The sequence below is a fragment of the Zonotrichia albicollis genome, chromosome 7 (assembly GCF_047830755.1).
Source record: "Zonotrichia albicollis isolate bZonAlb1 chromosome 7, bZonAlb1.hap1, whole genome shotgun sequence".
NCBI lineage: Eukaryota > Metazoa > Chordata > Aves > Passeriformes > Passerellidae > Zonotrichia > Zonotrichia albicollis.
The window spans coordinates 38,306,038-38,319,283 of NC_133825.1; the positions used below are offsets into that span (position 1 = coordinate 38,306,038).

Here is a 13,246-nt window from a genome sequence, read left to right on the forward strand (position 1 = left end):
TAAGAGAATGAGTATTTCAGGCATTTCTTTCTTCCAGTTCTGTTCTGTGTGGTCAGTAAATCACATGGACTCCCAGGAGCTATTTCTAGGGTTCACTTACTCATGCGGATTTAACTAAGCATCTTCATGTTTCCTAATTAGCTTAATAAATTAGTCAGAAATTCTACAGAGCAAAATCTAAGCTGAGCAGCAGGGTTTTAAGCAATGGGAAGAGACTGGATTTACGTTTACCAAAACTGCTTGGTGCTTTAGTTGCCTGCAAAGGTAACAGAGAGATTAACATTTGTCACAACTGGTGCCTCGGGCCGTGTACAGGTATCAGCCCCACACAGGCCCTTGGTGGTGTCACTGACTGTCACTGTATGGGGGGAAACTGAGGCAGAAAGCAAACACTGCCTGTCTGTGCCCACAGAGGAGCTGTGGGTCGGTCACACAAAATTTCTGCCTTTATTGTCAGAACTGGCAGTTTTGCAGAGCTGCCCACTTGCTAAATCTCATTGTATCAACACTTAAAGCAAGGGATTAAAGAAGCATTAATGTCATCTATGAAGTGTGGTTAGAGACTGTGGCCAGAAAATGAGTGAAGTACAGAACTTTCCATACACCTGCTCTCTCTGTGTAATTTATGTTCTGCTCTCAAAGCCCTAGGAATACTATATGCAGTCCAGATTTTCGTTCCTGCTGGATGTTTACTTTATTCAGCTCCTTACTGGATATGTACTGTAAGTCTTTAGCAATGGAAAATACAAGCAGAAACTGCTCTTTTTCAATTGAATAAAATAATATGACAATTGTCAGTGGCCTGATAAAGTCTTTGAATAAAGCTGTAGCCAATTTCTGTTTCAAGCACTCAGAGGAGTCATTATTTTACTTACAGGCCACTTTTACAGTTGAGCACATGCTGTGTTGTTCTCTTTTACTATGTATAAAGAGGTCTTTGCACTCCTAGCTTTTCCTTTAGCCTTTTATGTCTTGATTACTTCCATACGTGCAGGGTATTTGCAGTGTTCTGTGGTGAGAGGGCAGCCAGTCTGGGAATGCATCTTCGTAACATCTCCGTCACCACCTCTGATGTGTGTTCCACTCTCTGGTGACTTCTTGCAAATTATTGGATCTGGGTCAAAATTATCTTGCAAAGACACGAGAGATGTAATTTTCAGATCTGGTCTGTCTCATCAAATGATTTCATGAGCATTGGAGCCAATAGAAAGGAAGGAGGAAACTTGGGACAAAAAGGCAGCCATTTAGGGGCAGCTTATTAGATTGGCTTAAATTCATCTGACCCCAGCTAAGTGTTGGGTTGATGAAAGCCTGGAACAGGAAAACTTGACGATCACGGGGGAAGAAAGGCTAGTGTCACCATGTGTGTGGATAATCTATCTCTTCTCAGCAGATAAATTCTCTGTAGCATGTAGTTTATTTAATAATGAGGGTAGAATTGAATATCAATGCTACCCACCAAAATCCAGTGATGATAACGAGCTTCAATGGTCGTGATACTTTGGGTGAGAAGTAAAAATTCCTTAAAATTGGAGAGTATGGCAAGGCCAAAAAAAAGTGTTTCTAGCCTTCTTTTTTATCACAGAAAGTGCAAAATGCCTGATACTTCTCCGTAACTCCTGTCTTACCAGTTCACTCTGCTTAAGAGAGCAACAGCTGGTGTAGATTTTGGTCACTCATCTCACATTAGGTGCTATTGCTTGGATCAGAGTCCTGCAGCTGTTCAAATGGGGAGAGCATAACATGTTTTAGTGATGCTGAATTCTTGGTGGGGACCACTCTGGTAGGAAGAATATGCAACTTGTTTTGTGGATGAAACTTGTGCACAACTGCCCATTGTATTCCAACCCCTCAGTCCTTCCCTCATCCCATTTTCATAAATCTCTGATGTTGCTTGTAGATGTGTTCAGGACTCCATTGTTAGAAAAATTGTTCTTTTCAAAATTTCAAATTTCATCACCTACTTCAGCATTTTGGCATAGGCAGTGCAGGAGTGGAGGAAAGGGCTGATGATTTTGATCAAAGCTGAACACAAGTTGATAGCATTGTCTTTTGGTGTTCTTGTTTGGCTGATTTGGTTTGTTTTTTTAATTTAACCCACTTGAACAGATCTTACCACTTACTAATATGTGGGAACAGATATCCTGAGGAATTAGCACCTGAATAAGCATGTGCTGATGAGCTGCTGTGGTCTGTGATAGAAATGGCTCTTGAAGGAGCCTGTCTTTTGACTTGAAAGCAAATATACTAATATAGCATGAACAGGCACTGTGAAATAAATTAGAACATTTGTTTTGTCTGTGCAATTTTTTTTTATGCCACAGCTCTTATTTAACATTGTTATGTTAAAAGGATATAATTGCAGTAATATATTACAGGCAAATTGCAGTAATAATAGTGCTCAAATCTTTCATGTTTTTATGAAGTCACTGTAATGCTGTTCATTGAGCAGTAGAAAGAGCTGGAAGTCTTGCCAGGAATGCAGAGAAATAAAATCTGTAAAACCTGGCGCAGTGAAAGACTTTCAGTACAATATGGATGTTGATGCTTTAAAAATCACAAATCATCTTTCTATTAATTTGCTGTAGAATAAGGTCTCCTCAAGATAAGACTCAGCAGTGCTGTGCAGTTGGTATTTAAAGTATGTCCATCTGCATCTAAACGAGTAGCTCCAAGACAATCAGATTATGCAGTAGTTACTTTGGTGAGAATATCGCCTAAGTGGAATGGAAACTTCATTTTGAGTCTAATATTAGACCCTGCTTTGGAAAATTCCTTTTAAATGATCACAAGCTGGGAATAGCAAAAGAATTTAACTTTCGACAGACAGCATTCACCAAGAATTTGTTTTTAACTGCTTATGTTGGGTCCCTGGGAAAGCAGATGTGAAAAACTTACCAAAGTGAATTGACTTGACCTGATGCAATGTTTATATCAGTAGTTGATAAGTTTTCCTCCCTCGTCTAATTTGTTCAGGATATTTTCATTCTTTAAGCATGAGTAAGTCTGGGCTGGAATAGTTTGAATGCTTGTTAGTCTAATAATCTGAATCTTAAAACAGGCAGACATTATTGCCTATAAAGGGGTCTAAGCAAAGTTGAACTATTTTGGTTGTCCTCCTCAGTTGGGGATAAGGATAATTTTTGAGATCAGCAAAGAAGATTCTGAGACACAGTTTCTTACCTCCTGATAGTTCAGAAAGCACATTGGTGTCTGTGTACTTGTACTGCACAATGCCACTTACATTTAGTGGACACTTTGAATGAGTTCTGTTATTTATGCAGCTTTACAAAGGACTGGTTTTCACTGGCAGCTGGAGAAACTGGCAACCAGAGCTCTCAAGGCCAGTTTGAAGGGTGATGATGATAATATTCTTGTCATCATCATTGCTATGGCAGAAAGGACTTAAGAGAATTCACTGTGAGTGATGCACAGCTCAGGAATCTTTAGAACTACTGCTAAATCTCTTCTTTGGTGTTCTCTTTGTTGATCAGAGAGTTGCTTTGAATATTTTAATTAATTAAATCCTAAATAACATGTTATCACCCCATATGGGGAATATATAAATAAATTATTTTTGAGGAAGAGAGGGGAAAAAGAGGAGCTGATGGATGGGGCTGACTTCTCCCTAGCTCTGTCCTGTTCCTGTGCTTCTGTGGTTTGGTCATTGCTGCTGTTTTTTCCAGGCTTGAGGAAAACATCCATGGGATCTCACTGCAAAGGAGGGCTCCAGCCTGACCTTCCTCTGCCAATGCATGAGACAAGAAGCAGAACAACAAGATAATATGATGAATTCAGTGCCAGGGTGACAGTTTTGCTGGGAAAGACATTAGGACACTAATCTCTTCAGCTCTCCTTTAGGGCATAAGGTGGATTTATGTGATGCAGGAATGTGTATCTCAGACAGAAATCAGATTATGATTTTAAGCATCTGTTAAACTTTGCCCCTTTTTTCCTAAAGCCTGATGCCAACCTTTCTGTCTTTTTATTTATACCTGTATGTCTCTAGTTCTGCTGTAATTTCTGATCATTCAGAAGTTTCTAAAATGTCTAAATTGCTGATCTGTCTCCTTGCAGGCAAGTCTCACCTGGCTATAGTGCAAAGAGTAAACAATGAAGGAGAAGGGGACCCTTTTTATGAAGTCCTGGGAATTGTCACTTTAGAAGATGTGATTGAAGAGATCATCAAGTCTGAAATTCTGGATGAAACAGATCTATACAGTGAGTAGAAATATTTGCAATTTATTTATAGATGAGAAGAAAGACTCCATAAAGTAGCAATTGTATTCATAGCTGTGTTTTGAGAGATGATATGTTGCTAATTTAAAATCTTGGTAGTCAAATTGTTGAGGAAGTTTCCTTAACAAAATGACCTGCAGATCCCTCAGATGGTCAAAGTAATTTTTGGTTTTGCAGCATGGGAACCTCATTCCTTTAGGCTGTGTTAATTCAGAAGCAGGACAAGTTTCTTTATTTGATCTTTTTACCAGGAAGGTTTACATCTGCAACAATGATCTCCCACATTTTCCCCTACTGTCACTCTGCCTCAAGGGCCTGTAGTCCTTGTACAACCATAGTTCAGCAAGAGGCAGGCAAATGCCATGCCTCAAGGAGGAGGAATGGAGTCTCTTTAGAATATCTGTCGCTCGTTCAGAGATCTTGAGAATGGAAAGTCTTCCTCAGGACTGAAAACCAGCCTGTTCTAAACCAGCCTTCTCTTTTCATCACTCAGCACAGCTCCTTCCTTCTTTGTGGTAATGTCTGTTGAGGGAGATGGTGCTGCAGGTCAGCCATTACCTGGAACTTGAGAGATCTGGACCCTTTTCTTTCCCAGATTAAAGCTTGGCCAGTTACCTAAAGTGTCTGCTTCTCCCCCATCTGCACAATCTGGCCTGTGCATACAGGACTTCCTTTCAGTCATTCTTCATCTGTGTTATCTGGCCTTTGATCACTTGTTGGCAGATGCTGTTTTTCACTATGTGTTTTTGTGCAGCACAAGGATGTCTCCAGATTCTATTATAGTAGAAATAATAATTTAAGTATCTTTAACACTGTTCAGCTGTCCTTTGCTTTTTTTTTCTCTTTCCTCATGGAAAGAATGTTTCTGCAGCATTTGTTCAGGCCAACCCAAGCATCTTTTATCCTCCCTCCAAGCCAAATGCCCAGTGATCACTTCATTCTGTGGGATAGACTTGTTTTTGCCTGAAATGCTTTCTGTACTGTACCTAATGGAGATTTTATCAGTATTTATGTACCCAAATGATCATGAAATCACAGTTGTGTTTCAATGTGTGCTGAAGAGTCTAATTACTGTGTAAATCACAGAAGTCCAGTTATATTGATTTCTTTTCATACCTTCACAAATGAATTGTTGGGCTAATCAGTTGCAACATAATGCTTTTGCGGGCTGATTTCAAACTTCCTTTTATTCTCCAAAAAGATCCTATCTTTATCTACCTTTGAGATATTTACATGTATATTTGAGGGAAGACACTGCTTATGCTTTCAATTTCCCCCTCTGCCTTGTTTGTTAAAAGAAAACACATAGATCATGCTGTGTTGTTCTTCAGGACAAAAAAACTTTGCCCATTAATAGGATGTTAGAGGGCAAGGAAATGAGAATTTAATTTTAATTGTACTACCTGAAGGCTTCCTATATTAACAAAATAGAGCTGATGAACATTGAGTTCTCTTGAAACTGTCATTCCTGGGATAATTTTTTGCTATCAAAAATTCCTCGTTCAGAACAGTAAGAAAACTTCCTAGCCTTCCTGGAAGATGCAGGAAATTTTAGAGGGTGACTCCTGCTAAGTACCATGAAGAACTTCTAATTTATGAAGCACTGGAGATCATTCCACTGTTTAGACTGCAGGATATTATAGCAGTAAGGGAGAGAGCAGAAATCCCAAGAAACTGTGAGGATTTGGACTTGGGCAGCCAACATCCAGTTGGTTTGGTGATGAGAACATGTGTGAGAACATGAGTTTACTGAAAGTACTTTATTGTCCATTATATGTTTAAGGCAGGTTATTTTTGGTGTTGATATCACAGTGTCACTGTTAGTAACCCCACCTCTAATTCTGTTCATTATTACAGCAGTCTGGCTTGCTCAGCTCACAACAAGTCAGCTTAAAACCCTTGGACTGATTTGCTCTGTACTAGGTGTTTACTTTAAAAAAGAGCTTTTGAAAAATTCTGGCAGCATTGCTACACTTTGTTCTGAAGTTTTAAAATTGTTTTGTTTTGCTTTGATGGAAACTTGAAATTTGATGAAATGGCTGACCTTGTGTTGGAGCTGTGCCTTTCTGTTGTTTCCATGAAAAAAACATTTGAACTGTTTCAAGGTGGAAGCAATAGTATATTTACAGTTTCTGCTGAAAGCTGCTCTCACTGCTGAACTCCACAACTGAGTTTCTGCAGGGGTGCAAATAAATGTGTGGTATGTCTTCCTGTGGTTCTGTTGTGCTGCGGCTTGCAGAGATGCTGGGAGCAGGAAAAGTTGTTAAATATGTCTGACCCATCAAGATCTGGGTAGCCTGAGTACTTCTGAGAATGAAACTTTGTACTGGGAATGCTGAGGGGGCGGAGAGAGGATGTTTCTGTCATGACACATTTCAGCCCATGTCGTGATGAAGAGCTGCCAGTGTGTTTGGCTCTTAGTACTGGAAAGTTGTAGCTTTTTTTCATGGTTGGCACACTACAAGAATCTGTCCTGTGCTGTCATGGCTCTAGCCATAGTGGGAGAGCATTTCTCAACTTTCTCAGAGGCCCAAGGGAGAAAGCTGTATGTTCTGTCTTAGACTGCACAGACTGCTTGTTCATGTTATGCATCAAGCATCAATGTTTAGGATTATTAGAGATAATATTAAGAGATATCACAACCTAAATTTCATTTTGACCACTCATCCTCTGGAGTTCTCTATCTCAGGCCCGAGGTCATGGTCAGACTTGTTGCCTATGAAGGTGAAGTCTAAATATTTCCAGCAACTACTGAAGACGCTTGCAGGATTTGTTGATTTCTCACCAGAAGTTGTAGTGAGAGTATTCCTTGTGCATCTCATTGTTCATGTTGTAGAACCAAACAGCAGCTCAGCACTCTGTGAGCAGAGATCACTTCAGCATGCCAAGGTAACTTCAGTGCCCGCATCTCCATCCCACTTACCGGAGAAAGGACGGACAGGAAATACCTGGTTCAGCTTCAATTACATTGGTCACAATCCAGTCCTTGCTTCTTGTGTCTTAAAAGAAGCTCAGAAGTTGTTTGGATAGCAAAGAACAATTTAAGACCATCCCTTGCAAAAATAAGCCAAAATAATGCTAGTGCCAATAATGCTTAAGCCATGTGGCTCTTCTATAACCGTGTAACGTTTTTCTTGAGGGAAGATTTTTGGATAAGCTGCCAAGGAAAAAAAATAGGAGGAGTTGAAATTGCCCATTATTTGAGTTAGAGCCTGGGTCTCTTACCTTGATGACCATTATGGACAGAAAGATTTAAGGCATCTTCCCAATGTGTGATGCTGGTGTTGTTTTCAGGTACCAGTAGTGCAGTGTAAAGCCAGCAGTGTTACAGTTCTTTAAAAGGAAAAGCACAGAGATGTTTCTCTGTCCTAGGGCAAACACTTGTACTTGTGATTTTTGCCTCCCTGAAGAGAGCAATGATGGAGCTCCTTGTGAGAAAATACCTCAGATACAGTGCTTTAAAAATAACATTCTCTGAGCTTTTCAGAAAAAAAACACTTTCTATTCTTCTTATCTCTTACAAGAGGTAGGACCTAGTGAGAGCTTCTAGGCAACTTTTTTTGCTATTGATTTTCCATTGCTTTGGTATGCATCTTTCCTTTAACTGCAAGTACAGATAAGGTCTGTCTCAGACTATATTTCTAAGGCAGGGATTGTTTTTAGTCTGTAGCCACTCCCTTCAGTGGTTTCTATTCCTGCTTTTGGAAGAGAAACTGCAGTCCCTGATGTAGTCCAAGTCTTGTGTAAAGTACTACTAGGGTAAGAGGCTTCTGCTTTCAAAGAAGAAAAAGGACATGGATCATCATTGTTCTCCATGTGCCTGGGAACAAGTATCTCAAACCTTCTGATTTGCACTGCTCACAGAATACACTTGAGATATCTCAAATTTCTGGCAGCACAGTATTGCTTTTGAGTCTGTGATAGTCCTGGAGTGGAGTGTAGTCCTGGAACTTCCTGGGAAGCTGAGGATCTGGATGTACTCATGTCTAAAACACTGGGTGACTTGGGAAAATCTAGAAGCCTGTAAATTACCAGTATTGTGCATTTCCAAGCCTCAAACTCAACCAGTTTCTGAGCCTTTTGTAGTCCGTAGCATTTATTTGGACTTGTAAAAGGCTCCAGATCTCAGTGGCTTCCAATGCATCACTTTAATCATCTTTGCATGTATAACTCAAAATGTGAACAAGCACCTGGGAGTAAGTACAGTTTCACAGTGTTAACTTCACCTGCAGCACTTTGTGGGCCTGCCCAATCCTGTGCCTTGAATCAACATGCCAGAGCTGCCTGCAGTCCCTCACAAGTCCAGTCATTTCACACCATTTGACTGAGGGGCTGGTGGACAAGTAGCTGCAGTGTTCTTAGGATCTTCCCCCTCAAAGGCCCTGGAACCTGAGCTGAGTCTCATCTCTGAGGGGCTCACAGGAGTTGCCTCAACACTTGGCTTTCCTGCACTCTGTGGAGCTCAGAGCTGTCTGACAGCATTCTGCTGCTTATAGCACTGCCACCCTACAGGTGGTGCCACCAGCGGGGACGAGCACCCTGCCATCTGAGCAGAGACCTCTTCTCCCTGGAACTGATGGATACCATACCTCAATATACCTGTAGCTGTCTACTTACCTGGTTTCCCAAACATTTTGGGATATCAGCTATGGCAGTGGATGGTAATACCTGCATTGTTTGTGTCTCTTTCATGTTGTCTTTCACAAATGGAGATTCCTCACCACAGAGCCTGTTTTAAGACGCAGGAGTCCAGGAGCCCAGGTTCACTAGCAGGCAAAACCCCATATCTGAATTTCTGAAGCCATTCTGTACTTTATTCTGGCTTCAGTGCCTGTAAAGTGGTCAGAGATTCCCACTTCCAGGCTGTACACCTTGCCAGCTTTTGCTGAAGTTTGGACAGGACAAAGGAAACTGCATATACTAGACATTGGGAATACTTCAGCCAAAGGCATGCAGATTTTGCCACAGCTGTGCAGAGTCACTGAAGCCAATGGTACAGCAAAAGAAATAAGTTATTGTCTATTTCCTCTGTGTACGTGCTGGGAATTTTCTAAGGAATGTATATGTAAAAAATAGCTATCCCAGCTATGCTTGTAAAACAACACCTTTTGATGTTCAGTAGTACTGAGCAGGACTTCTCCCCACCAGAAATGCAACGCGCAGAGCTTGCAGTCAGGTGTTTACAAGCAGAGACTTTCCCCTGACCAGGGTGACAGAGATGTGACAGAGGCTGGGGTGCCTGGCTGTGCAGGACAGGGCCCCAGGGCTGCACAGCTCCTGATGGTCAGTGCTTTGGGCTGTGTGATGGTGAGCTGGGTTTGCAGAGGGCTCTGCCTGCCCCTCGTGCTCCGCGTGGCCACCCTGGCTGACCACGGCCGGCGCGGTTCATGTTGGACCCCGTTCTAACAGAAATCACTTCCTTCCTTTCTTCTCCCACCCTCCCTTCCCCAGCTGATAACAAGACGAAAAAGAAAGTAGCTCATCGGGACAGGAAGCAGGACTTCTCTGCCTTCAAGCAGACAGACAGCGAGATGAAGGTTAAAATATCACCGCAGCTCCTCCTGGCAATGCACCGGTTCCTGGCCACAGGCAAGTGCGGGTTATCTCCTTCTGCGATCGTGCCAGAGCCCGAGGCAGTTTGTCAGCAAAGGCCGGTGAGGTGGGTGGGACAGGACAGGCGGGAAGGGAGGCTGGATTCTGGGGTGACAAATAATGCCACTGTTGTGTTTTTCTTTTTAAATTCTCTCCTCTCCTGTGTTCAGTGTCGGCATGAACCCTCTGAGACATATACCAGGGGTGGACCAGTAACTTTAAATTGGTCTGAAAGGTAAGGATGAACGCCAAGTGCCGCACTGCATGTCTAGAGTCCGTCAGATTAACGACTAGCAAGTACACCCCATTAGGAAGAGCTCAGGGAACAAAGCAAAGAGGACTCAATACCACTGGCCAGCTGGCTGTAATTGCACTCTGGCGCCTTCTCCAGAAAGATGCTGGACTTTTTGCAGGAAGGTCTAAACCTGTTCCATGAGACTTTATGACTCCAAGTGAAAAATTCTCCTGACATATTTAATGCATACTGCACAGGTGGTTGAACTGTACTCTTTAAAATGGATTTCTGTCTGGCTTGTGTGACCTCCGTTGATGACTTCAGAGGTTTCAGAGGACAGTTGTCTCCATCCCAGAACACCTTGATGTTTTAGCCCTTGGGTGGGCAGTCTGGCAGAGAGACCAGGGCCTTGAATGGTTTCTTGCAGCTGGTATTGCCTTTCGTCGTAAACTCGGTCCTTTCACCTCAGAGATGAGGCCTTTTAACAGGAGAGCTTGTGGAAAAATGCCTTCCTATTGCTTGTGCTGTCTCTCTTTGACATTTAAAGACATGCCACATACAGGCCTTTCAGATGGTCATCTTTGCTGCCATGTTCAACATAACATTCATGGGTGGAAAATGATAAAGTTGCTTTGTCTGAAGTTTCCCAGCTCCACTTGGAAGTTAGTACTTCCCCTCCTCTAAGATGCAGTAACTGCCTGCCTAGATGCTCCTAGTCTGTCTTCATGCTTTATTGTGCCTCTGTGACTTGAAAGAAATATGTCCATGATCGGTTATCACATCTCAGCTGAGGGGCAGTAATTCCTTAGACGGCTCGGACTCCTACGGCTCATGTGCGCATGAGCGTGTCCTTGGTGAAAGGAAGCAGTTCAACAGGAAGATGTGGATTTAACAGCAAGCAAGGCGTGGTTCATGTAGTGTACAAGACTCGGTGGAGTTCCATAAGCACCTGCTCAACAGACATAGTCTTACAGTGCTGCTTCTCTACTTGTTTTGTGGATGGAAGGATTGTGTAGCTTAAATACAGGTGTGTCGGTGAAGCTACTGCTAAAAAAGATGAAAGCTACAGTTCTGGTTTCTCTGTTCTAAATTGAGAATAGTATCTTTAGCAGATGATGGGTTGTCAATGGTCCTGTTCTGAAATGAGGTGTTGGGGAAGTTGATCAATTTGCATGTGTAATTCTCGTCGTCCCTGGCTTACCTCTCCCACACAAGGATGAGCTTTTCTGCTTCAAACAGCTCTGTTGGAAACACTGAAGATCGAGTGGATAGGGATTGCGTTCTGTGTGTCAGGCATTAATCCCACATGGCTTGAACTGACCTGTATTTTCTCACTTTGAGTAACTCTTCCCATATGAACCGTGGCAGCTCCAGTTGTGTCTTATTTGTGTAGAGCATCTCTCTAGAGCAACTTTATAGGCCCCAAGCAGTAATTAATTAATTTATTTATTTCATTTTAATAAAGTGCAATGACTTCAATAAAAATGCAGTGATTTCAATAGCTTTTAGGGAAGGAAAAAACAAATACAGAGGTTCTCTGTGCCCCAACTTTAAAGCTTTTCAATTTATACAACTCCGTGACTCAGAACTCTCAAGAGGGGAGACCATCTTTTTCTTTTCCCTTTCAGATGAAGACATGATTCTTGGTTGTTTTGAAAAATGCTTCAGTAATGGAAGTTGAGGTGTTACTGTGTTTTTCCCCTCCCTTTACAAATCTAACAGTCTCAAAAGACAGGAAACCTGCAGTTCCATAATGGACCTCTCTGCATCTGTGTGTCTTTTATAAGCAAATGCTTATTAACGAGTATTGCTGACTTCTTGCCAGGCATATGAGGTGTAATGCCAACTTGTATCTTGTGTTATAGAAGTAGAAGCATTTGGTCCATCCCAGATGTCAGAGAAGATCCTTCTCAGGCTGCTAAAACATCCGAATGTGATCCAGGAGCTGAAATACGATGAGAAGAACAAGAAGGCCCCAGAACACTACCTCTACCAGCGAAACAAGCCCGTCGACTACTTTGTTCTCATTTTACAGGTCAGACATGTGGTTGTGCAGAGATATGCAAAACCTTTTATGTCCATGTGTATCCCCCTCTATGCCTCTTTCAGGTGTTGAAGTTTGTCTTCTTTCAAACATGGGAGGGGAACTATGGCTCCTGGGAGCTGCTCCTGCCTCCTTTGTGACCTTGACAAGCTTGAGGCGCTCACTCAGCTGCTTTCACCCTCAGTTAAACCAGTTGTGAAGGATAGAAAGCACTTCCCACTTTGTCATCTGCCAAAAGTTACTTATGCTTTCACTGTCCCAAGGATAGACAGTGCAAAGGGTTCCCCATTGGCATTGCTTGGAAAATAGGGGTGCAGAAAATGCCACAACATAGGAACTTTGCCTGCATACTTTATCTGCTGTGCCTTTCCCTTTTGCAAAAGGAGGCTTGGGGGTTTGATGGTTGAGAAATGATATTTTTCTGTGCAGTTTTGAAGTCTGTACCTGAGGTGTAGTGAGAAGCACAAGTGTCAGTGGGGGCCTTGTGCCATCTAAACTGATGTCACCTCTGCTACAGCCCAGCAGAATGCAGATCCTGGGAACCCTTCCATCCATGCCTTTATCCTGCCCTGAGATCCCTGCACTCATGTAGCTCCAGACTGGAGCCCTGGGTGGTGTGGGAGGACTGTTTTCTGTGTGTTCTGTACAGGATTGCTTCCAGTGCTGGCATCTCCCAGGTTTTGTTACTAGTCAGGAATGGTTGAATGGCTTAGGTAAAGCTTTACACAGAAATTTAGTTTCTATCTACCACCATTTAAACAGGAATACTCCTTTCAGAGAGATTTTGCTGGAAAGGTTCTTCTCTGTCCTGCACAACTGAAAATCAGTTTTGGTTGTAAAAGCCCAGGCATTGTAGCTGAAATTTTAACACAGGGCTTGAAATCCTAACATGGCCTTAAAATAGAAAAGGGGAGTGCACGAGTTTAAACACTCTATGATAAACAGCTATGAGAGCACTGGCATATTATATTGTGGATGCAACATAATTCTGATACTAAAAAAATTATTCTTCAAGAGTTTGAGGAGCCACTGGTAGCTCTTTAACTCCTCTTTCTTACATGCTGAATTGTTACAATCTGAAATATTCCAAAGGCAAGATAATCCCCCTAATGTAATGCTGCAAAGATGTAAATGGA

At 42.2% G+C, this 13,246-nt stretch overlaps 1 protein-coding gene across 3 annotated transcripts in view; it reads left to right on the forward strand.

Annotated features, from left to right (window-relative positions):
* CNNM2 (cyclin and CBS domain divalent metal cation transport mediator 2) overlaps window positions 1–13,246 on the forward strand; it is a 110,368-nt gene that overhangs the window by 84,101 nt on the left and 13,021 nt on the right. For 2 of the 3 annotated variants that reach the window (XM_005481583.4, XM_074545162.1), the window contains exons 2-4: window positions 4,078–4,221; window positions 9,691–9,828; window positions 11,932–12,101. In XM_005481583.4, the coding sequence (XP_005481640.4) occupies window positions 4,078–4,221; window positions 9,691–9,828; window positions 11,932–12,101 (452 nt within the window). Of the gene's footprint in view, window positions 1–4,077; window positions 4,222–9,690; window positions 9,829–10,001; window positions 10,067–11,931; window positions 12,102–13,246 lie in introns of those variants that run through there. The other variant, XR_012581129.1, reaches the window with a different exon arrangement.